The 26580-nt window shown below is 49.8% G+C and overlaps 2 protein-coding genes across 5 annotated transcripts; one reads left to right on the top strand and one right to left on the bottom strand.

Moving 5' to 3' along the window:
• The first annotated feature begins 334 nt into the window (after nt 1-334).
• Nucleotides 335-26537, top strand: Ttc38 (tetratricopeptide repeat domain 38). 4 transcript variants are annotated; one of them, XM_050128909.1, is made up of 14 exons: nt 335-477; nt 1157-1234; nt 2830-2911; nt 4169-4340; nt 6832-7005; nt 10225-10300; nt 12532-12651; nt 16512-16571; nt 17902-17940; nt 19725-19806; nt 21256-21421; nt 21985-22144; nt 22364-22437; nt 24848-26537. In XM_050128909.1, the coding sequence occupies exons 1-14, from the start codon at nt 457-459 to the stop codon at nt 24939-24941; spliced, it is 1398 nt and encodes a 465-aa protein (XP_049984866.1). In that variant the 5' UTR covers nt 335-456; the 3' UTR covers nt 24942-26537. The 4 variants fall into 4 exon arrangements, 2 of the variants coding, with proteins under 2 accessions (XP_049984866.1, XP_049984850.1); XR_007589590.1 differs by having other exon boundaries at nt 442-555; nt 22364-22506; XR_007589591.1 differs by lacking the exon at nt 24848-26537 and adding an exon at nt 23906-24527 and having other exon boundaries at nt 442-555; nt 22364-22506.
• Nucleotides 7398-7822, bottom strand: LOC126492455 (tubulin-specific chaperone A). The gene has a single exon (XM_050128923.1). The coding sequence runs from the start codon at nt 7776-7778 to the stop codon at nt 7452-7454; it is 327 nt and encodes a 108-aa protein (XP_049984880.1). The 5' UTR covers nt 7779-7822; the 3' UTR covers nt 7398-7451.
• Nucleotides 26538-26580: the final 43 nt, after the last annotated feature.

Genomic DNA, 26580 nt, shown 5'->3' with positions numbered 1-26580 from the left:
GCCTCTGACCTAGTGAAGGAGGCTCGGGCCGGGAGAGGCTGGATCACGGGTACCCACATCATCAGATGGCCAGGGGACATTAAAGCTCAAACCTGAGCTAGGCACCTCTAGTCAGGTGGGGTTTGGTAGCAGAGACTGCAGTTACCACGCTTGTTCTGAGCACCGCAGCTGGGAAATACCTCTAGGGAGCCCAGGCGTGTCCTCCTATCCCCCCTCCCTCCCCATTTCCTTCCGACACCCACACCTCCCACACCCACCCCCGGTTTCAGGGGCGGGCAGGTCTGGGCCCTGAGCTGGACACGTGCACCCGAAGCCACCAGTGAGAAATCAGGGGAGCGCGGCCGCCCTCGCTCCGCCCCCTTGGCAATCCACAACACTCTCACCTTCCCGGAAGGCCTCAGGACTTTCAAGAGCCTTGACCGGGTGGCGCTCACTCTGCAGACCAAAACCACAACCATGTCACTGCGAGACTGCCAGGTATGCGCACCCCCTCGTCTGGATCCTCTTGGGTCCAGGAGTTGGCCCAGCGCCGAGCAGTCGGGAGCAAACCTGCAGGTCAGGCAGGGAACCTGGTCTTGAGCGCACTGTTCCTCTGCAACTGAGGGTGGAGCGGACTTCGGAGTGGTTCCCAGTAGGGCATCAGTGAAAGCTCAGGCGCTGGCTTTGGCTTCAGGAAGCATTTCATATGTAGCCACCACCCGGGGCCGGGACCTTGAGCCCGTTTTTCAGAGGAAGAAGTCGAAGATCGGGGCAGCATAGCCACCTAATTTCCAAGTCCTGGGAGGTGCAGTCCTTTGCTGACCAGGACTAAAGGTCATGTCCCACGCCCTCGGGATACACTGGCACTGTGCACCCTGACAGTCAGGTCCCTGAGGGCAGCTATTATAATCTGAAGGATTTCCAAGACTCCTCCCACACGTGTTGGCAGGGAGTACACACCTTGCTAGGCAGGTGACAAGTCAGACATCCTTTGAGATACACACCCGGGACAGGCTTCCCATCACTCCTGCTAATGCGACTCCATTTACTGTCTCCCGTTTGCCGAGTGACACTTGAGCTCACCTCACTGGGCCCTCTTAGATATCTTACAGAGGGGTGACCAAGGGGCTGGGGACTCAGCTCAGTAAACCCTTGGTGTTATTTTCCTGTTGTGCAGGCATGGAAGGATGCCGGTCTGCCACTCTCAACCACAAGCAATGAAGCCTGCAAGCTGTTTGATGCCACCTTGACCCAGGTATGCCCTCCAAGAGACTCATGCCCTCCTTGAAGGCCTCTGAGGAAGGGCTTTTGGCTTGTGAATGGTCTGTAAATCCTATCGCAGTAAAGGTCTGCACTTTGCCCCACAGAGGTCCGACAATATGGGAAGTGTCTCTGCCAGCCCCAGTACCCCAATTCCCAAGGTCCCTGGTTCAAGGGTGGACAGCAATGGATGCCCCAAGGGGTCCTGGAAATGCTGAACCTCCACAGGTATCCTACTGTGTCCTGCTGAGGATTTGTTGTGAGCTCTGCCACGAAGGCATGGGGTCCTGTCCCGAGGCTCATCTCATATTAGCTGGGCTAAGACCTTCACCCATTCCCAGGCAGTTCCACACCAATGAAGGATCTTGTAATTCAGGGTCCTGGAGGCTTATGGGAGAGGGGACGGGGTCTCTGAAGGAAGGTCCAAGCAGCCTTTTTGCCAGGTGCAATAGTGGAGGCTCAGAGAACTGAACTGACTTGAGTCAAGGGTCATCCATGCTGAACCTCAGAGGCAGAGTCAACGTGCCCCTGAGTCTGAAGTCACAGAAAGCAAAAACTGGCCTTCCCATCTTCCAGCCTTTGTGTCTGTAACTGTAACGAACATGGGCCGTGGTCTGTTTGTCTGTTTGAGTCCCATGCTGTGGTCCAGGCTGGCCTGGAACTTACAGGGAGATTCCTGACTTAGTCCCTGGATTGTGGGATTATGGATGTGAGCGACCATACCTGGCTTATTGTGATTATTTTCGAAAGGAATGAAGCAGGAATTGTGTACATTGTTATGGTTTAAGTAAAAATAAAACAGTGCTGTTCCCCAAATAGCAGCAGTGGGTAGCGGGCACAAGACCATGTAGGCCACAAAGGCAGCTAGTCCCAGGCAGGGAGCTACATGGCAGGTGAGAGACCTAGAGCAGCAAGCCCCAGGCAGGTAGCCCCAGAGTGGCCTGCCATCCATGAGGGCCAGGGGGTCCTAGGCAGGAGCCGCATGGTGGGTGAGAGACCAAGATGGATGGGCATGCCATGCAGAGTGAGGTTGGATATTGATCTAGTGAGTTGTGGAAGGGAAAAGGGAGAAGGGGAGAAGGGGAAAGAGCAGAGAGAGGCAGAGAGAGAGAGAGAGAGAGAGAGAGAGAGAGAGAGAGAGAGAGAGAGAGAGAAGGGGGTAGCCATGGCAGCCGCTACCTCTTTGAGAGAGAGACGGAAAGGAAGAGAGTTCAGGCTGGGTTCAGGGCTCCTATTGGTACTGAAGAAGAGGACATGCTGCACCTCATCTCTTGGGAATGACCACCCTTTCTACAGTTCTTTTCTGGCAGTGGGCATCCCCAGCCCTAAGAGGTGTTACCTGGGTAATCATGTGTATTTAATCCCATCCTAGAAGATCAATTAAGTTATACCTTCTTTGAATCAGGGTCCAGAAAATGCTCAGTGTTCTAGAAAGAAAATTCAGTTCTGGGACTCCCTCAGCAGTGGAGCTTATGTGAGACCCCAAGTTTGATCTCCAGTACTCCTGAAATCAGAGTTTAGATGCGCGCTTTCATTGATACGGTCTAAGGACTCCGTGTGGACAGACTTGTCTTGCATTTCTCATTCCAGTATGTCAAATGGACCAATGACAAGAGTCTTGGTGGCATCGAGGGCTGCCTGTCAAAGCTCAAGGCAGCAGACCCAACCTTTGGTAAGAGAATAAAGCTCCCCCTAGGTAAAGGAGCACCGTTCACATGCTCTGACAGTGGGACTTGCTTGGCTGGGGGAGGGGCACATTGGGGACAGTGACTGAGCTGACACTTGCACGGGGGGGGGGGGGGGTATGATGACAGCTACTTTTGTGTTTGGAACAGCGGCGGCTGAGCCCATGAGGATACCATTCCTTTAGAAGGCTCTAGATCTTTCTCTATTATCAGTTTGACGTAGAACATCAATTCCACTTCATAGATGAGGAAACCAAGGGTCAGTGACAGTGAGAGACTTACTTAAGTTCAGCTGGCTCTAAAGCCCAGAATCCTAGAACACCAGAGATGGCTCCTGAAACCTTGGTCAGGGTTCTCAGGACTCTGGATATCTCCAGAGCCGGATGGAGATGGAGAACAGAGCCTGGCTCATGGGTAAGCCTTGGATGTAGCGGGCTGGGGAAGGTCAGTTCAATACCTTTCAGAATCCAAGATGTGTGGCCCGAGTATGGAGTGAGGTTCCTGGCGTTTGAGAAGATATATAAAATGAAGGTGGGTGTTAGGGACATTTTTGATACATGCAGCAGCCTAGCGTAGCTAAAGCTTAGGGCCCTACTAACCTGACAAGGACAGAATGAGGAGAGACCCAGAGCAAAGCAGGACAAGCCAAATGCAGCCACAGGGACAGCTGGTGATCAGGGTGGACTCCGGCTGTAAGCAGGATCCGCTAGCTGGGCTGGAGGGTATCCTAGTACTGTGGTTATTTTTTCTAGGCCAGTGTCAGTGGTTGAGTTCTGCAAATCGGGGGACAGCTGCCTTTCTGGAGATGGGGCTGGAAAGCATGGGTAGGGCCTAGGACCTCACCCCATCAGTAAGGACTACCACCTGCGCCTCATGTGTGAGAACAGCAAAATGGGATCACGGTCTGTGCCCCAGGGCCTTGAATTCAGCTCCTTGAATGGCATCCCCTGGACATCCCACGAGGTCTGAGCTGGTTATAGCAATAATACCAGAAAATGAGCTGGTTTGTAGCTTCTGCCGGGCTCATGAGGGCAGAGGGACATACTGCAAACCTCAGGGTTCAACAGAAAGCCCAATTGAAAAAATAACCTCGGTTACTTAGAAGGTGCTAAAGGCCAGAGCTGAGATCCAGGTTTTGACAGTGGTGTCACACACAGCAAACCTGTACCCAGCGTGGCTCACACCTTGTAGAATGTGGGGCTGGGCTAGGCTGAGTGACCAGCTGTTTTCCAATCTTCTGCCAGCCATGGGTCACGCCATCGCTAACGGCCTTGTGCTCATTGGCACCGGAAGCTCCGTGAAGCTGGACAGAGACCTGGACTTGGCTGTGAAGACCATGGTGGAGGTTTCCCAAAGCCAGGCTCTGACACCTCGGGAGCAACTGCATGTGTCCGCGGTGGAGATGTTTGCCAAGGGGTGAGGAGCCTCCCTGGGCTGGGGATTGGGACTCCAAGCTTGTGCAAGGTGATGCCTCAGAGGTTGAGAGTCTCACCAGCCTGCTCTGCCGCAAATTGAATGCTGAATGAGGAAGTATTTAGCAAGAGTTCCCAGTGGTTTAGGGTTCAGAATAGCTGTGGTTCGTTTACATGATTTATTTTAATCACAACACCTAGGAGAGGGAGAGAGGAGGAAACCTGTTTGCTTCTTGCCCTAAAGGCTATATTTGTCAGCTTTCTGTTGTTGTAACAAAACACCTAAGACAACATATTCTAAGGAAAAAAGGTTTGTTTTGGCATACAGTTTCAGAGTCTTCAGTTCTTGTGCACTTACCCCATTGCTTGCACTTCGTGGTAGTAATAGGTAGTAGAGGAGGCTGCTCACCTCATAGCAGCCAGGAAAGTCAAGACGGGACCAAGCTCCTAATGTTCCCTTCAAGGGCATGTTTCCAGTGACCAAGTTTAGTATCCCAAACCCTGGAAGGTTGCACCACAGGCTGAGACACCCAGCCTTCAACATACAGGTCTTTAGGGTATGTTCACAATTCTAATACTGTGCATCAGCTCTCTGCCTTCCAGATAGTTCCCTGTCTCCATTCCCACAGTCCTCTAGGGCAGTCCTTCTGTCTACCCAGACAGGTGAGACGTCCCTTAGAGTAGATACCTCAAACTGATGAGGAGGAGTATCAGGCTTAGACCAAGAAAGTTCCACCCCTTTCTGGTGACTCAGTGAAGATGTGGGGTTCTCTGAGGGCCTCATGGTGTCGGAGCAAATTGTCCTTGGCAATTGGTTAAGCCTCCTTGGGTTGAAGAGAGGCTCCTCTGATAGGGTGCTTGCTACACAGGCTTAAGGATCTGAGTTTAGGTGCCCCTGGCACCCAGTCAAAAAGCCAGGCCTGGTGATCTATACGGTAACCAGGTTGGGGCCAAGGAGGTAGAGGCAGACAGGCAGATAGATACCTGGCAGTCATTGGTCCACCAGTCTGACTGAATTGATAAGATCTAGGTTCAATAAGAGGCTATGGAAACAAGGGGAGATCAATTGGAAGGGATACCTGATGTTGACCTCTGCCCCCTCACAGACACACACTCACACACACACTCTCTCTCTCTCTCTCTCACACACACACCCCAACCCTGTTACCTGTTTTTCTCTTCTTCTTTTAAAGCTTTATTTATTTTTATATTATGTCTCTTGAGTGTTTTTCTTATATGTATGTCTGTGTATCACATGTAGGCCTGGTGCTCAAGGAGAGCTGGAGAAGGCACCAGAGCTCCTGGAATTGGAGCTACAGATGATTTTAAGCTGTGCTTGGGGCTGCGGGCACTGAATCTGGGGCGTCTGTAATAGCAGCAAGTGCTATTACCCACTGAGCAGCCCTCCAGTTCCCTGGTTTTCTTCTTGAAGTTGAATGAAAGGAAAAATTTTCTCATTTCATTTTATGAGGGTTTTTTGAATTTTAGAAATGTAACAGTTTTTCTGGGGGAACCTTCCACTAGAGGGAGTGGAGTTGTTACACTCAGAGGGACCAAAGCCGAACTGTAACAACTTCACCACCCGGGAAGCCCTCCCCTGCTGGGACAGAGCTGTTACATTGGGGAAGTCAGAGTAAATGTAGCAGCTTACAATGAGGTACAACGTAATGTAGAAAATACATACAGAGAAATGTCTCTAACCTTTTTTCTTCTGTGCAGTGTTGGGTGGGGGTTCGAGAGCCCTGCCTGCTAAGCAAGCTCCAGCTTCCATCCCTAGCTCTTGATGGAATTTCCTGTTCTTAATTGGAAACATATTTTCTTTTTCTGAATACTATTGACATACAAAGCAAAGGGTGTTATCACACATTGTTCTCCCACTGTCTGTCAAGTCCCTGCCCCACCCTGGCTACTTTTCTTCCTTCCCCCAAGAATGTCTCTCTGTTTTCACGTCACACATAGTTCATTGCCTTTTTTTATTTCCTCCTCCCTTCAGATCGCACCAATTTTAGTTTAATGACCCATGCATGCCACCCATACATAACTATTATATATATATATAATTATTTATTTTGTGTGCAGGGGTGTGTTACAGTGCGTGCACACATGTCTGTGTTGGTGAGGTGTCCATGTGCCCTTGTGCTCAGAGGTCAGTGGAGGAGGTCAAGTGTCCATCCTACCACTCTTCATCTCAGACAGGGTCTCTCACTGAACCTAGAGCTGATGGCCTTTCAGCTAGACTGGGGGCCAACAGGCCACAGAAACCCTCCTTTCTCCACCACTTGGGTTACAGGAACATGGCCATGCCTGAACTCTACTCTGCTGCTGGGGATTTGAACTCAGGCCCTCCTGCTTGCACAGCAACCACTCTTCCCCACTGTGCCATCTCTCCAGCCCCAGACCTAATGGCTTAAAGCAGCTCAGGCAGAGAGAGACATAGGATGGCTTTCCACCCCTGTGCATGTGGACTTCATGCTCACTGTGTTCTTGGCTTGCAGGAACTTCCCCAAAGCTTGTGACCTCTGGGAACAGATCCTCCGGGACCACCCAACAGACATGTTGGCCCTGAAGTTTTCCCACGATGCCTACTTTTACCTGGGCTACCAGGAGCAGATGCGAGATTCTGTGGCTCGAGTTTACCCCTTTTGGACACGTGATACCCCCCTTAGCAGGTACATGCCAACAAGAAGCCACATCATCTCATTCTTCAGTTCTCTCTTCTACTCTAAAGGTATAGAAACTGTATTGAAAGGTAATGAGACTCCTGCTACTAATCTAAAAGGCTTCATTTTCTTTATTTGATCTTCATCCCATCCTGTGAATGAGGTAGCACCATTGTGTATCAGTCAGGTAGGATTTGTTGCTGTAGTAACAAACATCCCCAAGATTATATTCTCCAAAGTGTAATACCCATACTTCATGTCTATCATTAGTTTTATTTATTTTTTTATTAGGTGAACTCATTTATTTGACACATTAAGTTATGCAAAGAAAAATATATGCAACTGCATAAAAAGAACCAAATTTTCATATTACTAAACACAGCAGTGGCAAAAATAACAAATTGTAGAATGGACCCCAGGATTTAATGCAAAAAAACACCCTGTACAGAAAAATTTCAGGCTTCTAACTTCACTGAATCCAGAACTACACGAGCTTCTTTATACTCCTCAGCTTCTTCCAAATCTTTTTCACTTTCTAGTATCTGCTGAAGATCGGTATATGCAGCCTCTAACCGGCGCTGGCAATCTGGGATCATCATCCGGGACTCTTGAAGGATTTCTGCCTGCTTCTTAATGGCGTAGTTCTCACCATCTTCAGCCTTCATTTTTTCAATCTTTTCTTCTTGCTGCTTTGCTTCTTTCTCATACATCACTTTTTCTTTGACCAATCGCTTCACCACGCCTGTCTTGATCTTGATCTGTCTCACGCGAGGATCGGCCATGGTCCCTAAAGCGCCGCAAGGAGGAGGGGCCCATTAGTTTTATTTTTAAAGAGAAGATCTGATTCTATTTCCCAGGTTGACCTCAAATTTATGGCACTCTTACGCCTCATCCTCTTGGGTATTGGGATTACAAGTAATGAGCCACCATGCCTGACGATTTCTTGTTCATCTGTACAGGGCCAAGGATTCTGTGGCCATGCCCTTGTCTATTCTCAAGATGGCTAGAAGAATGACTGTGAACACACTAGTTGCTGCAAGGAGGAGTGCTCTCCAAAGGGCAGCTTAGGTGGCATCTGGCAAATTCAGAACCTGTACGGCAGGATGACAGGCTAGAAATTCCCACAAAAGTCAACTTCCTCTTTGTATCTGACTGTCACCTGATTGGACGAGACCCACCCACGGTATTGAGAGTGTTTGTCTCTTAAGTACTCACATCTGTAGGTGGAGTTTTCCTGTCCCAACCACCTGCTCCCAAAAACCGACACAGAGGCTTAATATTGCTTAGAAATGCTTGGCAATTGTTCAGGCATGTTATTAGTAACTCCTACATTTAAATTAACTCATATTTCTTTTTTCTTATAAATACATTTTTTAAAAAAGATTTATTTATTTATTATGTATACAGTATTGTGTATGCCTGGTAGCCAGAAGAGGGCACCAGATCTCATTACAGATGGTTGTGAGCCACTGTGTGGCTGCTGGGAGATTGAACTCAGGATCTCTAGAAGAGCAGCCAGTGCTCTTAACCTCTGAGCCATCTCTCCATAACCCATATTTCTTATCTATGTTTCTCCGTGTGGCTCATGGCTTGTTACCTCATTTTCTACACATTCTTCTTTGGAGGCTGGCCAGCATCTCCTCTGATTCCGCCCTTCTTCATCCCAGTATCCTCAGTTTGATTGTCCCGCCTAACCTTATCCTGCCTTGCCAGTCAGCTTCTTTATTAACCAATGAGAGTAATACATGTTCAGAGTGTCCAGAAGGATTATTCCACGGCACACATCTGACATAAATACCTTTGTGGTGACCCTCGGAGTGGTACCTGACCACACGGCCAGGCACCATGGTTCAGCCAATGATGATTAAACAACTCCCAGGCTAACAGTACCTGACCTACCTCTTGGCAAATGTTTTAGTTTGTTCATTTTTCGAGATAGGGTTTCTCTGTGTAGCCCTGGCTGGCCTGGAACTAGCTCTGTAGACCAGGCTGGCCTCGAACTCACAGAGATCCGCCTGCCTCTGCTTCTGAGTGGTAGATATTTTTAAAAGTCATCTGCAAGCCACTGCTCTCTAGTCAAAGCTGCCATTTGCCCATGTGACAGCAAAAGTGACATCTGAGTCTTAGGCAACAGCTTCTGTTCCGCTCACACAGGATAGAGCCCCTCTGCCCCTTGTGGCCCACCGTCTTGGGGCTCAGTGCCTGGCTGACTGATGGGAAATGCAAGTGTGTGGTCATTCAGAGTATGTGGGCCACAGTGGAGGGTGCACTGGACAGACGGGGCTGGAATCTGGTGCTGGGACGTGGTGGGCTGGTCAGTGGGTGCTCCCAGGCTGGGTGAAGGATGGTGAAATAGGAGCCTGGGAGGAGCTACCCATAGAGCTGGGCTTCCCAGGAAAGTGCCTCTAGACCATGTCGTCCTCTGCGGAGAGACCCTGATCGATGTCTGAGGAAGTAGATCTTGTTGAGGAGTGGGCCAGCTATGCGGGCAGCATAGGGTTCTGGGACAGGTTCCCAGCACTTTGTCTCCCACTGGAGGAGGTTCAAAAGGAGGACTGCGAGCTCAGCTCCTTTCTGTGGTGGGGGCATTGTAGGAAGAGGCCGCTTGTTCATCCCAGCAACCCAGAACCAAAATAACCACACAGAAACTCTATTAATTAAAACACTGTTTGGCCCATTAGCTCTAGCTTCTTTTTGGCTAACTCTTATATTAATTTAACACCTTTCTATTAATCTGTATATCGCCATCGCCACATGGCAGTGGTTTACTGGCAAAGATTCGGCATGTCTGACTCTGGTGGCTCCATGGTGTCTCTCTCACTCTGCTTTCTTCCTCCCAGCATTCAGTTCCATCTTCCCCGCCTACCTAAGTTCTGCCCTGCTATAGGTCCAAAGCAGTTTCTCTCTTCATTAACCAATAAGAACAACACATAGACAGAAGGACCTCCCACACTAGGGCGTTAGTCATCTTTCAGTCTACCTCTTGCTGAAGGTCTGAGCGGTCAGGGTGTCAGCAAGTAGCTCTACACAGCCTGTTTACCAAGGGGACACCAGTGATCAGATTGGCACCCACTGCGTCTCTCCTTGGTTCCATCTGCGAAGCCCCTGTGTCCAAACCCCGTCACATACAGGCCAAGGCGTGTGGACTCCAGCCGATCCTGTTGGAGGACTCCTTCCCACCCGCTCTTTTCGGCTTCCTGGGTACTGAAGTCTTTTCTCTGTTTCCAGCTATGTGAAAGGCATCTACTCTTTTGGGCTGATGGAAACCAACCTCTACGACCAGGCACAAAAGCTTGCCAAAGAGGTAAGTGGGCCCTTGTCAAGGTGTGAGGCCCTTCCGGCTATGGCCCCTCCTGTGAGGAGGACCAAGCAAGCCCGCTCACCACCTTGAAGTGTCCTCTTGGGAGGGGCTGTTGTTAGGGCAAGCAGCTACCTGTCTATCACTCCTCTAAGCCTCCCAAGTTTCCTGGAGCAGATGAGGCAGTGAGACTCGGGGAGGTGGTGACTTTTACACTTTAGTTACCAGAATGGTGGCTCTGTGCTTCTGTGAGTCCCAGTTGGCTCTAGAGCCACAGGGCCCATCAGGACTGGAGCATTACAGGAGAGCCATGCAAACCTTGGTTCTTCTTTGAATTTCACCTTTCCACTGGGTCTGGCCATGACCCATGAGGCTTGAGGTGAGTGGAGATTTCAAAGGTCAGGACCGGATCTTGTTATGCTCTTCCTCCCTGAGTGTATGTGTGTGTGTGTGTGTGTGGTGGGGTCTTTGTCCTGCCCACAGGCTTGTCTCTTAGCCATCACTGATCACTCAGAGTGCTTCCCAGTGGAAAGGGGTGGAGCCAGTATGGAGCCTACTAGATGCTTCAGCCTCAGACCCTGTGTTCAGTATTCTGAAGGGATGTGTTGGCCGATCTGGAGCTCTGGGGACTCCCCTGCAGGTCTGAAACCAGGGTCAAATGACAAGCCTGGGTGCAAGGTAGCTCAGACCCTGGAAGTCCTTTTCTGCCACCTTTGTCCTTGCAAGAGTGGAAACTAAGGTTCAAGGCGGCATTGCCATGCATAGAGAGTGACATATACCCTTGGTTCAGAGTCACAGCTGGCACTTGTGATGCCTGCTTCTGCTAATGGTCTCTGCCCACACTGTTAAATACCTTGGTGCACAGACAGGAGAACTGTAACTCAGAGAGAAATGAGGCAGAGCCCTCCCATGGTGGTAAAGCTCAGGGGTCAGAGTGGCAAGGTGACAAGCTGATTCCAAAGAGAGATGTCCAAGCAGACGCAAGTCCTACAAAAAACAAGATGTGGCAGAATAGCGCCCCGCCCATTGCTCTTTCCTGCCCCTTGCTCCAGCTCTCCTGGTACTGTGGGCCACGCTGACCTAGCCCCAGCCCCCACAGACTGTTGCAAGATATGAAGACAAGGCTATGTCCCGCAGGTTTCCACAAGGCAAGGGTGGACAGCACCAGGCTCCACTGAACTACAATGACCTCCCGAGGTGACAAAAAGCCCAGCAGGTCCACCTCAGGCACAAGGGGCAGGCAGAGAGTTGGAGTTTCCCAGGGAACCTTGCAAGGGCTCCAGTTGAGTGAGGATGCTGGTCCGAAAGAACAGGGCTGGGTCATATTTCCCAAGTGCCCTGTGTGAAAGCAGCATGCTTAGAGGGATTCCTTAGAGGGGTGCTCAGGATGTACCCTGCCACATCCCCAGCTGTCCCAAGGCCTGGAGACATGTCGTTTGACCCCTGTCTTTCCACATGGAGTGGACAAAACTGTGAAAGCTGAGGGCCAGGAGCAGGAGCCAGAGACTCCTGGGGACACGTTACCAAACCCTTGCTGCAGGTGCCAGGCCAGCACAGTGGCAGTCGTAATTCTAGGCACCAGGGGAAGCAGGCCTAAGGGACTCATGATTTGGTGTGGGGCTCTGAGTGTGTGTGGGGCTCATGATTTGGTGTGGGGCCAGTGATGGGGTTGCAGTGAGCCCCACTTCCCTGCTTCATGTCCAGAACTTAGGAGGTGCTCAATAAACGTGAATTGACCTGGTGAATAGATAGACAGGGAAGTAAGAGCCAGTTCGTGTGTCCCTGTGCCTCACTGTGGAGCTCGCGGTTCATGTAGATTTTTGTCATTAATGACAGTATTCCTAGAACCAGTTGCTTCTCCTGTGGCCATCTCCTGAGTATAAGTGGGAGGGGCAGTCTCTTGTCATTTATCACCAAAGGGTGTGACAGTCTACACTGTTCTCATAGCCCTGAGAGGTAGGCAGTCCTAGAAGCTGTGACAGGAAACTGAGGTACTGAGCTCCTGGGTAGCAGACTGATACCCAGGAAGCAAGCCCCAGTTTCCTCCTCTGGGAGACCATCAGTGTTGCCCTCCTCAGCAGCCTGTTGTGGAGGGTAAGGCACACATTGGTACCCCCTCCCCACCAGACACATAAGAAATGGGGGTAGTGTTGGGACTGTAATTACTCTGAGTTAGAGCCCAGTCCCACCAGGATAAACCCCATTTTCTTCATCCTCCTGTCTCCTACCTCATGCAGGCTTTAGCTATTGAGCCGACGGATGCGTGGTCAGTGCACACTGTTGCCCATATCCATGAGATGAGAGCAGAGGTCAAAGATGGGCTGGAGTTTATGCAGCACACCGAAGGCCACTGGAAGGTATGAGTTGAATCCTGTTAGTGGTCATCTTCTGGACGATCCAGTCTGATACCTGGAATTCCACCAAGGCTTCATGGGTGGCGCTTTCAGACATAGCTTAGTTCCCCAGGAGCTTCGGTTCAGCTTGGAGGCATCCCTGACAATGAAGCATCCTTTGGGAGCTCCACAACACCCCAATATCATTAGTGATTGTACAGCTGGGGTCTGCCTGGAGCATTTTGCTTTGAAAGGAATAGGCCAAAAGGGTGCTGGGGAAATAAGAGCCCAGCAAGAGTGGGCATGTTTAGGACCCTGACTTGTGTGTGCTTCTATGGCTGCTAGCAGGCTCCACGTGGGATGACAGTGTCCTTCTGGACCACATGGTGCAGTGGGTGAGAGAGAGGTAGGCTGATGGGGTGTGGTCCACTGATGTAGGACTGGCATATGGGGATTAGGATGGTTCAGACCCTTAATGCCTAGCCTAACCCTTTCCATGGCTTGACCCCTCTGTGGCCTCGTTGTCCCCATTCCCTACTCCCAGCTTTACTCATCTGTGCTCTTGCCTGGTTGGTGCTCCCTCTGGGGCCATTTCCTCCTTGCCCACTAGCTGTAGTGGTCCTTCTTCCTCCATGTGTGCCGGTTTTCTCTGGACTTGCCTCTGGCACCTGACTTGGTCACCTATTCAGGTGTCCTTGCTGCCCTGTCCTTCTGTGCCACAGCAGGCTCCAAGGGCGCCACGAGCTAGGGCAGCAGGTCCTTCCCAGAGCTTGCCACTGAGTAGGAGATGCTCAGTGCTTCAGAGACCAGGCAGAATACAGCAGCCACCAGCATTACTCTTGAGCAGTCCCTGGGCTAGGACTGTGGTTGACAACCAGGCCAATTCCCAACATCTCCAGGCATGGTTCTAGGTGCAGCTGGCTTACAGGGAGGGTTATAAACATGCAGCTCATTTTAAAGAAGTCCAGACTCCAGGGTCTGGAAAATTCTAGTGGGCACTAGGAACCTAAAGCCAGAGAGGCTTATTTTACTTGGGGTTCCCCAGGCAGATACTGCAAGGTTTTGTGGGTAGGGAGAAACACCTGGGGGTGGGGAACATTAGCTGGCCTCATCCTCCTCTTGACCTGGCTCCTCTCTTTCATATTCCTCCCCAAGGACACACATACTCCCCCACCCCCACTTGTGTGTATGTATATGTATACCTATGTGTTCATACATGTATGTGGGTGTAAGTGCACATATATATGTGTATATATATATATATGTGTGTGTGTGTGTGTGTGTGTGTGTGTGTGCTTGTGGAAGCCACATTGTCATTTCTCAGGTGCCATCTACCTTTTTTTCTTTTTTAAAAAATATTTATTTAGGGGCTGGAGAGATGGCTCAGTGGTTGAGAGCATTGCCTGCTCTTCCAAAGGTCCTGAGTTTGATTCCCAGCAGCCACATGGTGGCTCACAGCCATCCGTAAGGAGGTCTGGTGCCCTCTTCTGGCCGTCAGGCATACACACAGACAGAATATTGTATACATAATAAATAAATAAATATAAAAAATATTTATAAATTGTTGAAATAGGAGCGGCGGCAGGGCTGCGTCCCCAACACCCCGGCCGCTTGGCTAGCTTATGCCCGAAATAACAACACACAAACTGTATTCATTTAAGAACTGCTTGGCCCATGAACTCTAACCCTTACAGGCTAATTCTCGCACCTGGACTAGCCCATTTCTAATGATGTTTGTAAGCACCCCAAGGTGCGCTTACCGGGAAGATTCTAGCCTCCATCCATCGTTGCGTCTACCCAGGAGAGCTGAGCATGGCGTCTCTCTGGGAGCAGAGCAGAGTCTGACCTCACTTTCTCTTCCGCCCAGAATTTTATTCTGTTTTCTCCACCCACCTAAGGGTTGGCCTATCAAATGCAAATGGGCCTAGGCAGTTTCTTTATTAATAAGAAATCACTCCCACATCATTTCCCCTTTTTCTGTTTAAACAAAAAAGAAAGGCTTTAACTTTAACATAGTAAAATTACATATAACAAAACAGTTATCAAGCAAGAATTACAGTTACAATATTTATATCTATTTCATCTCTTATCATCATAACTAAGGAAAACTATAACTATTCATTCTTCAACTCCATCAAAGACTCCAGAAGGATATAATAATACTTAAGTAAACAAGAAATCCAAAACTCTAGAAATGACAGAGACATCTCGCTGCCTGGACAGTCACCCAAAGTTCCTCTGTACCGTTGGGGCATCCATCTTCAGCCTACAGGCCCATAGTATCCAGCAGACATTTCCATGAAGCAGGAAATTTCAAAGACAGTTCAGTCATTTTCTGCTGTGTCCTGCAGAATGTCTCGCAGACTCTTTTATGAATCAGGAACCCCGAAAGACCATCTCACCTTTAGGCAAGTTCAGCAGTCCTCTCTCTGCAGGTTCTTTGTGTCCAGTTTATGCATCAGTCCAGGCAAGAACAGTTTCTTGCCCAAATGGCTATCAAATTCCATAAGGATCCTCTTCGATGCCCATCTTCCTCTTGAAGTAGCTGGTGCTGCCAGGAGCAGACGTGTCTCCTTGTCATGAAAAGCCCTAAGTTATTAAAATATTTTAAATGCCATATTCTGCAGTCTTTGAAAGATATGAAGAATGCCTATCTAACTGAAAGATATCTCTATATATCTAGAAAATCTAACTAACATGACTACAAACTTGACTATTATCCATTAACAACCTATATTTCCTAATTAAAAGTACATTTTTAAATGAACTACACAATCACAATACCTTAATCAAGATCAGAAATACATACACATATAACAAAATTGACCATAAAATCCATACCAATGCAAATTATTCATATCTATATCATATCCCCCTTTAAATGTAAAAGAACATTTATAAACAATATTTTGGGAACATGGGCGTAGTTTTTTCTCTCCAAACTGCTTACTGCTGAATAGGGGCATCGTTAATTAGGTCGTTCATGATATAACCTATGTGCTAGTTTCATTTCAGTTGGCAATTGAGCGAAGCAATTTTTTTGAGGGTGTTTACAGCAACCTTTCAGGAGGGCGTGGTCTATCATACCAAATCGGAATAGATGCAATCCACAGGGTCACATCCTCTGTGAAAACAAAAGAAGACCCTCTCCAAAGCATCATATCCTTAGACCCAAATTTTGAAATCGTAATACCCTTATATCCATTCTGGTTTAGCTTGGCAGCCCATGTAATGAAATGTCTCTCTGTACTTAGCTCCTTCATAGTCAAAAATTTTAAAGAAAACACAATGTACATAATCCAGACTCTCTGTGAATTTTCAACAATATTTATTTATTTATTATGTATACAGCATTCCTTCCATGTATGCCTGCAGGCCAGAAGAGGGCACCAGACCCCATTACAGATGGTTGTGAGCCACCAATGGTTGCTGGGAATTGAACTCAGGACCTTTGGAAGAGCAGGCAATGCTCTTAACCTCTGAGCCATCTCTCCAGCCCTCTACCTTGTTTTCTAAGTGGAGTTGCTTCCATAACATATGGAGCTTGATTAGGCAAGACTGGCTGACTAGAAAACTTCCAGGCTGCTCCCGAGATTACAGGCATACACCATCATGCCCGGCTTTTACATAGGGGGCAGGGAGTCAGCTCGTCAATGCTCACCCAGCAAACATTGCACCAAGTGAGCATCTTCCCAGCCCAAACTCAACTTCTGACCCTCTGTTTTTGCCTCCCTGGGATCACAGGTGTGCTGGGATCACAGGTGTGATCCACCAGGCCCAGTGTATTCAATGCTGGGGATTGAACCCGGGGGTTCATGCGTGATACCAACGGAACTGTAGGCCCAGCCCACCTTCACTCAGACTTTCTCTCATTCTTCCTGCAGGACTCTGACATGCTCGCTTGTCATAATTATTGGCACTGGGCCCTGTACCTGATTGAAAAGGTAGGATACTTGGCTCTTTGGCTCGTCTCACCTAGTGCAGATGTCCAAAGAAGAGCCCTAGCCCCCCACTATGTGTCTGACTTCCATGCAACACCTCTGAATGTTGGTACAAAAGATGGTGTCTTAGGATTTCTATTGCTGCAATAGAACACCATGACCCAAAGCAAGTTGGGGAGGAATGGATTTATTTGTGTTACATTGTCCATCACTGAAGAAAGCCAGGGCAAGAGCTCAAATAGGGCAGGAAGGAACCTGGAGGCAGGAGCTGATGCAGAGGCCATGGGGGAGTGCTGCTTACTGACTTGCTTATCATGGCTTGCTCAACCTGCTTTCTTATAGAACCCAGGACCACCAGCCCAGGGATGGCTCAATGCATAATGGGCCCTCCCCCATCATTCACTAATTAAGAAAATGTCCTATAGGCCTGCCTACAGCCGGTCGGTCTTACAGAGACATTTTCTTAATCGAGTTTCCTCAGATGACATAAACCTGTCCAGCAGAGATGGTGTCTGAAGCAATACAGCATTCACGTTCCAACAGCTTTGGAGGCTGAGCGCCTCCAAGGGATTTTCCTCTCTTGGGAAGTGAAACTCTGTGGCTTATTAGCTACTTTCCTATTGCTGTGATGAAACACTGTGGCCAAGGCAACTTGGAGAGGGAAGGGTTTATTTGGCTTGCGGCTCAGCGGCTCGGGAGGCGTTAGCGCCTCCATCGGGGTGGGGAAGAATGGTAGCTGGCTGTAAGCATGGCAGCAGGAACTGGGTGCTGAGAGCTCCCATCATCCAGGCACAAAACAGCAGGGATTGAGAGTAGAGTGGGGCCTTAAGCTCTCAAAGCCCACCCCTAGTGACATATTTCCTCCAGCAAGGCCGCATCTCTTAAGCCTGCACAAATGGCGCCACCTACTGGAGACCAAGTATACAAACATCTGAGCCCATAGGGGACACTCTCACACCACCTCAGGTGATTTGGAGCCTCTTTACTGCTTGGGATACAGGGAGGGTCTCAGATTGGATCTATATTCCCAGAATTAATGCTAGGATGAGAAGGGGCAGGGATGGAAGATGGGGACGGGGAGCCACCCATGTGTCAGGGTGCTTCTTGTAGCATTGTGACTGTAGAGAAAGACACGGAGGCTCCTAAGATGCCCAGAGAGAAAAATGTAGGCAAAGTGTAGCCCTCACGATACAAGGGTTGGGCTCACCTTCTCCCTTCTCCACACCAGGGCTGCCACTGAACCCTGCCCATCTCCCTTGGTGGGTGGGTGGGGGCCTTGGTCAGCTATTCCTCGCGTGTTTCTGAGCATCACCTTTTGACTTCTCCTTTGCAGGGAGAATATGAGGCTGCACTAACCATCTATGACAGCCATGTAAGTGCATACACACCCTTTACCTGCAATTGGTCTTTGTCTCTCATAACCTCTGAGCCGGTTGACAGTGTCCTGGCCAGAGCAAATGGTGGGAGAATGCCCCTAGACTTTGTGGGACTGGCTGTTGTGACTGGCTGTTGTCAAGAGCCATGTCCTGACTCCTTGTACCGTGGAGTCTCTGCTGACACGTCTAAGCAATTTCTGACTGTCATTGTCCTTTCAGATGGGTATTCTGAATGAGGTAATTCATCTGTCCATAGGGGGTTTGGTTTGTTCACTTCTTTTTGTTTGTTTTTGTCTTTTCAAGACAGGGTTTCTTTGTGTAACCCTAGGTGTCCTGGAACTCCCTCAAGTTCAAGGCTGACCTTGAACTCACAGAGGTCCTCTGCCTCTACCTCCTGAGTGCTGGTATTAAAGGCTTGTGCACCACCTCCTGGCTTTTTACCTTGTTTTGTTTTTGTGACAGGGTTTCTCTCTGTAAAAACTCTGACTGTCCTAAAACTTGCTTTGTAGACCAGGCTGGTCTCAAACTCACAGACATCTGTCTTCCTCTGCCTCCTGAGTACTGGGAATTAAAGGCGTGCACCACCACTTCCGGGCTTGTTCACTTATTTTTAACTTTAAAAAAAAAAAAAAAAACAACAAGAGCCAGGCCTAGTATACACTCCTTGATCCCAGCACTCAGGAGGCAGAAGCAGACAGATCTCTCTGAGTTTGAGGCAGCCCGGTCTATATAGTGAGTTCTAGGACATAGTGAGGTCCTGTCTCAAAAAAAAATACATGTATTTTATATGTGCATGTATGCCATGACATGTGAGAGTCAGAGGTCTTGCAGGAGTCGGTTCTTTCCTTCCACCATCTGAATTCCAGGCATAGATTAGGCTCGGCCTTACACGTGCCTTGACTGAGCCACACGGCCAGTCGTGCGTGCATATGTGTGTGTCTTAACTGTTTAAAGATTTATTTTATTTTATGTCTTTTGCATGCATGTATGTATTTGCACTGCTTCCATGCCTGGTGCCTGCAGAAGGCAGAAGAGGGGGCCAGATCCCCTAAATCTGGGGTTATAGATAGTTTGTAAGCTACCATGCTCACTTAGTTAGGATTTTTATTGCTGTGAAGAGACACCATGACCATGGCCACCCTTTTCTCTTTTGTTTTAAATATGTACATGTATTTCCTTTTCATCATTGTTATTTTTACCGATTTATTTTTATTTATGTCTGTATGAGGGTGTCAGATACTTTGATGTTACAGATGGTTGTGAGCTGCCATGTAGGTGCTGGGAATTGAACCTGGGTCCTCTGGAAGAGCAGACTGTGCTCTTAACCATCGACCATGGCCACTCTTATCAAGGAAAACATCTAATTGGGACTGGCTTACAGTGCAGAGGTTTAGTCTGTTTACATGGTGGCCTGCGGTCAGACATGGTGCTGGAGAGGTAGCTGAGAGGTCTGCATCTGGATCACAGGCAGGAGAAGGAGATTGCCCCACTAGGCCTATCCCATCCCCACAGTGATGTACTTCTTCCAACAAGGCCATGCCTCCTCATAGTGCCACTCTCTATGGGCCAAGCATTCAAACACTGGGGGGGGGGGGCATACCTATTCAAACACCACACATATGTGTTGTTGAGAATCGAACCCTGATCCTCTGGAAGAGCAGTCAGTGCACTTTCTCTGTGTAGGCCACACTTGTGGCTCAGATGACAACTCTGGCTGTACCCATGGCCCTGTTGTTATTTTGCCCTCTGAGCCTGGCCTCCCGTGACTCTTGTCTTCCAGATCCTCCCCAGCCTTCAGGCCAGTGGTGCCATGCTGGATGTGGTGGACAGCTGCTCCATGCTCTACCGTCTCCAGATGGAAGGTAGCCGAGTCTCTTCCCTTTCTCCACCCAACAAGAGAAAAGCATGATTACTGGTCCTAAGGGTGGGTGCTCAAACAACAGGCCTTGGGATAAATGGGCCTGCCTATAGCTTTGCGTGCGAGCCTATGCAGCGGTCTCCATGCCAGTCCAAGGCAAAGGGCCTCAGCTGTCCTTTTCTATTCTCCACCCCTCCTTGGAGTAGTGGCCTTGGGCTCTGAACCTTGCCATTCCCATAGCCTGCCTGGCAGGCTTTTCGGGACACAGGTGGCATTGGCTACTGGCTGATGCCTCTTTTTCTTAGATCACAGGAGGTGCTAATTTCCCAACTCTGACCTGGCAGGGGCTTCTCAGCCTGTCACCCTAGGCTTCGCAGTTGCCCTGACGGGTCTGGCTTCCTGCCCATGGCTGGAGGCCAGATGATGCCCCACAGAGAGAGATGCTGAGGAAGGCCCGAGCTCCAGATCCCCACTGTGAGGGGTGAGGTGGGGTACTGAGTGGCTGGCAGGCTGGGAAAGGCCTCTCACTTCCTCAATGTTGTAAGGCAAAGATCACTGTTCACTTTTTTTTCTGGAAGCGGGGGAGTATTTGAGACAGGTTTTCTCTGTGTAACTCTGACTGTCCTGGAACTCAGCCGTAGACCAGGCTGACCTTGAACTTCTATCTCTGCCTCCTGAGTGCTGGGAGCCACTACCTGGCCCTCTCTGTTCAATCTGATAAACCTGTAGGATGTTCAGGGTCCTCTGGATGGGTGGGGATGCCCTAGAGAAGAAAGCGGAACCCAGCATCCCAGGGCTGAGAGGGAAGATAAAGGAGATGGAGGCTGGGGCAGAGGTGGGGATTGTCTAGAGTCAGAAGATTCAGATTTAAGGAGAAGGGTGTTATTTATTGATGCCTCTGGCTTTCATTGAATGCCCCTTGTGTATCAGGTACTAGGCTTAAACAATGTGTTTATATTTTGTATGTGAGTATTTTGCCTGCATGTATGTCTGTGGACTGTTTGTGTGCCTGCTGCCTATGGAGGCCAAAAGTGGGCATTGTCTTCCCTGGAAATGGAGTTATAAAAGGCTGTGAGCCACGTGCAGGTACTGGGGACCAAACCCAGGTCCTCTAGAAGAACAGCCAGTGCTCTTAACCACTGAGCCATCTCCCCCCAGGTACTAGACTTGTGATTACATAGGGAAAATATGAAACATGTATTTTGGGGGGGGTCTCAGGGAGCTAGGAATAGTTTGATAGCCAGTGACAATTTTTCAAATTTGCTTTTACCTCATGGATTTGTTGCTTTTCTAGGAAGGCAAGGAAAGCACAGGCCTTGGTGGCCCCACTCATCGCCCTGCCTCTCACTGGGACAAGATTGGATAGGCTTCCGAGGGATGTGGGTGCAGGACCAAGTGTGAGACACACTGCTGCCTCACACCGAGCCCTTGGCTCCTCTTCTTGTCTCCCCAGGGGTGTCCCTTGGCCAGCGGTGGCAGGCTGTCCTACCAGTGACTAAGAAGCATACCCAGGACCACGTCCTTCTGTTCAATGACGCTCACTTCCTGATGGCCTCTCTGGGTGCCCGGGACCTCCAGACCACACAGGAGCTGCTGACCACCCTGAAGGAGGCCAGCGAGTATGTGAAACCCTGAGACCATGCAGTCTGCCAGCTGAGAGGGTGAAGGAGTGCAAGGGCCGAGCCAAGGCCTGCTAGGGGTCACCCTGACTTCTTGGGGGAACCTTAGAGTGAGGTCCTGCTGGTGAGCATGGCTTTGAAGATACCCGTGCTTCCATGAGTATTCCCCAGATGGCTGTTCATGCAGGTGTATATTTCATAGGTATCTGCTTCCAGGAGCCCAGTTGGTGTCTTCTTTGCTCTGAGCCTAAATTTATCTGTTGGAAATGGTGCCTTCTGGACTGACAAGGGTGTCCTGGGAAGATACTTTGGTATCCATGGTAGTGCTGGCTGTTGGTGCCCAGGCTCTGCCGGCAAGGTCTGCAGTATTGGTCTCTCTGCTGTGCTGTTACACCATTTTCTAGATGGGCAAACTGAGGCTGGGGTCAGGGAGCCCTGTTCTTTCCCTACATTGGGTAGATGTCTCCTGTTCCCATCAGCCAACTGTGAAAGGCCCTAAATTTGCATCCCTTGCCAGGGCAGGACTTTGTAGAGTGGATGCTGAGCTTTGGTCTTGGTGACAGGTCCCCAGGAGAGAACTGCCAGCACCGGTTGGCACAAGATGTGGGGCTGCCCCTGTGCCAGGCCCTTGTGGAGGCTGAGAACGGGAACCCTGACCGAGTCCTAGAACTTCTCTTGCCAATCCGCTACCGAATCGTCCAGATTGGGGGCAGCAACGCCCAGGTAAGCCAGCTGTGGACAGGGAACCAGAGGCTGGAGAGCCTGGCCTGGCAGCCGAGTGTCTCCTGTGTAGTTGGTACTTGTGGGGTAGGTGTACTCTTGTTTCACGCTGACACCAGGGTTTGTGATGAGGGTGGGTGTGTGTCTCAGTGGTTCCTGTGGGTTGGGAGCCCATCCCTGGTCCGCATTGCAGGTGCCTAACTTGCCTAACTGACATCATAGAGAGACGTCTTCAACCAGCTGTTGATTCATGCGGCCATCACCTGCACTTCCAGCGTCCATAAGAATGTGGCCCGGTGAGCACTGCCCTTCCTACGGTCAGCCAGGCGTGGGTTAGTTCCCTACACAGGATCTCAGCGGCATGGGTTAGTTCCCTACACGGGATCTCTGTATGCATACACCTGCCTTGGCATGTGTGCTTCTGCTTTTGGGGTTCAGAAAGCAGGGAGCAAATGGGGATTCTGTTCTCTTTCATTAGCAGGCTCAACTTGACCAAAGGGTACAGCCAGTGCTACCCTTTTGCCCAGCCTCCTGCCTCCTCAGTCTCCTTCCCATTGGTCATGCTGAACTACACAGATATCCAGTACATCTGTTCTCTGGTCCTTGCATGTGCTGTGCCCTCTGCCTGGGACACCCTGTCTCCTTTTTCGTCTGCTTCTTTAGGTCTCATCTTGCAGTATCTTAGCTACCTGTGCTGGGTGTGGGATGCAGTTCTGAGTAGGTGGATATGTGGATCCTATGAAAAAACTAGTTCATCACGCAAATATCTGGGCAATCACGTAATTGCGATGGGGAGGAGAGGATGACGTTGGATCTGGTGAGGGGGTAAAGGAACATAAGGGTGTCCCATGGAGGGGTGTAGGGAGACTAAATGCCCAGTGCACTTAGCCAGTGGGCCTAGTTAGGAGAAAGCCATAGACCTAGAAGCTGGGGGTGTCTGGGACACCCAGGAAAGGAATTCCTGCAGCACTAACCATTATCCTTTCTTCCCCTGGCTCACCACCCACCCTGTCAAGGACAGGGCCCCTGCATCCCTGTCCTGTGAGAAGAGGTCTAGGCAGGTGCTCTGGCTATTGGGCCAAACCCCCAGCAGTGCAGGTGATGGCTGGGAGCATTTGAACTACTTTGAACTCAGAAATGTCATGGACACATGTCCTTGTTTTTGTCATTCCATGTCCACATGCAAAAAGCCTCATGTGATGCTGTAGTGGTTGAGCCTCCTGGGGAACCTGCTGTGGGTAAAAGGTGGGGCCCGTGGTCACAGAAGGATGTGGGCTGTGTGGACAGAGGAGTGGGCTGAGGCAGATGCTAGGGTGCAGGATGGCCCATACTGGAGTAGATACTACGCAGCTCAGGTCCTACCCAGGAGAGGTGAGGTAGTGCAGGGGAGAGAGGTGGGCACAACCACCTAGGAAGACACTGCAGGGGTGGGGCATCCCTTCCAAGTGCCTGCCTCCCTTTGCAGCCCATCCCCTGCACAGGCAAAAGCCCTCTGCTGTAGTTTGGGATGGTTTGTGTATGGCGCCCTGGGTTTCATGTACTAGACAATGTGTTACCCAGGCTGTAAGTGTTGAGAAAGGGAAGAGGGTTGGGAGATGAGAACCCCTGGAATGGGGTCCTGGGGCTCACCTCCAGAAGATATTAAAGTCATTCTCGAGGGACCCTAGTTAGTGCTCGCCACAGGAGAATGTTATGGAGCAGAGCCACTTGGTTTGCATGGCCTCCTCTGCATACAGCCATTTGCCTCTCTGCCTCTCTTCCCAGCCAAGGAGCCTCATCTGGAGCCAGACAGGACCTCCATATTAGACTTCCAGTCTCTGAAACCTAGCTAAGTAAAACCTTTAATTTTACAAAGTACCCAGCCTCAGATATTTGTCATAGCAGCAGAAAGTAGACTGATACATTCCTACCCTGGCTGTGGTGTTGTCCCCTACCTGCGTACCAAACCCCAGCCCCTTCACCTCACTCACTCCCCCACGGACCCACCACTGTTAATCTGTTTCTATCTTAATCTCCTCGGGTGTTACCAAAACAAACCAAAGACAGACGTGGTGGTTACTCACATACCAGACTCAACTCAATGAACAACTCGTTGTGTAATGCTGAAATGTCCCACACCAGAGTCCAGCAGGGTTCAGTTTCTGGTGTGCTCCTCTTCCGGGCTCAAAGCTTCTCGCTTTGTCCTGCTTCCCCCGAGCACTTAAGAGAACAGATTCTCATATGTTTCTTATAGGGACACTAACCCAACTATAAGGGTCATAACCAAAGGCCCTCCCTCCTAAGTCATGCTTATGACAAGGGTGTCAGCATTTAGCCGCAGCAGGGACTTTACCTCTGGTTGATCCTATGCTTAACTCCTATTCTTTAAATCAAGGCTTCCCTACACCTACCTACCTATTCTTTCACTTGCTTTTCATGAATCAGTCTCACATGTGGCTTCTTGCCAGACGCCAGGCCTCTTGTCCCTCTCGTCCTCAGCATTAGCCTGTGACAGGAGCATGAGCTATGACATCTTGAGCCATGGCTTCCGCCTAAGACAGGCAAAGCCACAGTGACAGCCTGACACTGGAGTCCTCATCGCTAGTGTTTGTCTCTAAGGCAGAACCAAAGTACTATCCAACCGACTGTACCCATTTGCTCCTGCCAGTCTCGCTTTTACATTCTTCTAGAAGGTTCTATAACAAAAACCTCTCTGTGTTTCCACAGGAGCCTTCTGATGGAACGTGATGCCTTGAAACCCAACTCACCCCTGACTGAGCGGCTCATCCGCAAGGCAGCTGCTGTCCATCTTATGCAATGACCCAGGCCCCGGTCCTTGGCCTACAGCTCAGTGCTAACCTCCTGGCATTAGGTTGACTGTACGGTTGGGCTAGGGTTAGGAAATAGCTGGGCCTGCTCGTCAGAGAATAAGGTAGAATTCTCCAAATCAGTCTTTGGTGGAAATAGGGGACAGAAGTTAATTTTGAGTGATATTCAGAATTCCTCTCAGGGTCAACATGCATTTTTAAGCCTCCAGAACCAAAGCAATGCTATTATTTGCAGGTGCCTTGAACATTGTACTTTCTTGTACTGAGGCTGGCAGGCAGGGCAGAGCTGTGGCCAGCTCAGCTGGGAGGTATCCAAGCGCCTCCCACACACCTGGCACAGTGAAACTTTTCATTGGTGTCCCTTCTCTTTTACACAGGGCCTGCTGTCCCATTTCCCTGGGGAGGATTTCATTGAGCTGCCCGGGGTCCCAGCTAGCAGAGGCTTTTCCTTTTGGGAGGGGGTAGGGTTGGGGGAGGGTGTCGGGGTCCGATGTCCCAACATTAACTACTTTTCCCTCTCTGGACCAGCGTGGAGGAGACGGGAATAAAGACACAACTCACATGGTTTCATTGGGTGGGAGATTCTTTCTCAGTGGTCTCTCATGAAATCCTGAGTTCACATCCTGAAGAATTCCTCCGTTTAGTCTCCAAACAGTCTTAATACCATAACTTAACTGAGGGTGAAATCCATTAGCATTCTGTCTCCTAGGTAACCAGGTGAATGGCCTTTCGTCATGTCCACAACTATCTGTCTGCTCTGTGTGCTACTACAAAGAAAGGAGCAAAACACCCTGACCTTTTGTTAGGTTAGCGCCAGCCTGCCTGGCAGGATACGTGACCCATCTCAGGTGTGGCCTATGGCTTGATGGCTTGGCTGCCATGCCATAGAGAAATATGGGCCTCTGCTTCAACCTTGGTTGTCAGCCCCAGACTACTGCACCTGCCACCATCCCCAGAGATGAAGGGAAGGGTGGCTTCTGCCTCCCCGAGGGGATCTAGTGGTGACAACTGGAGCTTCTCTTTAAATTGCACATGGAAGTGGAGCTGGAGGGATGTGCCTTCCTTGGCCAACCTCTGATTCTGCTTGTATGAGTGGGTCTCGAACTCACAGAGATCCACCTGCCTCTGCCTCCCGAGTGCTGGGATTAAAGGCGTGCGCCACCACCACCCGGCAGCCTGCCCCTGCTATTACACCACTTTTTGCTATGATTTCCTCTCTCTCTGGTCAGGAAGTGTGAACTCTTTATCATCCAGCCACTCAGTGGCCTCCACTGAATACCTGCCTGTAAAAGTGGGTGTATAGGCTTTAATGAAGGAGGGCATGAATCTACCAGGACAAAACACTGATTTAAAGTTTGTGTGTGTGTGTGTGTGTGTGTGTGTGTGTGTAGATGGCTCCATGGTTAAGAGCACTTGCTGATCTTCTAGAGGACCAGAGTTCAGTTCCCAGCATCCACGTGGCAGCTCACAATTGCCTGAAGCTCTAGCCTCAGGGGATGAGACACCCTCTTCTGCCCTGTGTAGGCACCTGCATACATACATGTACATGATCACACATCAACAAAGGAATAAAAGTATATTTTAAAAGCCATGAGAAAATGCAAGTGAATTATTAATTTAGAGGTATGCTTT

Source organism: Alexandromys fortis, unplaced genomic scaffold, assembly GCF_014885135.2.
Source record: "Alexandromys fortis isolate MF-2015 unplaced genomic scaffold, M_Fortis_MF-2015_v1.1 scaffold_28, whole genome shotgun sequence".
Classification (NCBI taxonomy): domain Eukaryota; kingdom Metazoa; phylum Chordata; class Mammalia; order Rodentia; family Cricetidae; genus Alexandromys; species Alexandromys fortis.
The sequence above is the reverse complement of the archived record's forward strand: the minus strand, read 5'-3'. Positions and strand labels throughout refer to the sequence as shown.

Excerpts from the sequence above, each read along its gene's own strand:
- Ttc38 (XM_050128893.1), top strand. The coding sequence starts at position 457 with ATGTCACTGCGAGACTGCCAGGTATGCGCACCCCCTCGTCTGGATCCT. Across the intron at positions 17,941-19,724 it reads TAACCATCTATGACAGCCAT|ATCCTCCCCAGCCTTCAGGC; the intron begins GTAAGTGCATAC and ends CTTGTCTTCCAG. Across the intron at positions 19,807-21,255 it reads CTACCGTCTCCAGATGGAAG|GGGTGTCCCTTGGCCAGCGG; the intron begins GTAGCCGAGTCT and ends TTGTCTCCCCAG.
- LOC126492455 (XM_050128923.1), bottom strand. The coding sequence starts at position 7,778 with ATGGCCGATCCTCGCGTGAGACAGATCAAGATCAAGACAGGCGTGGTG.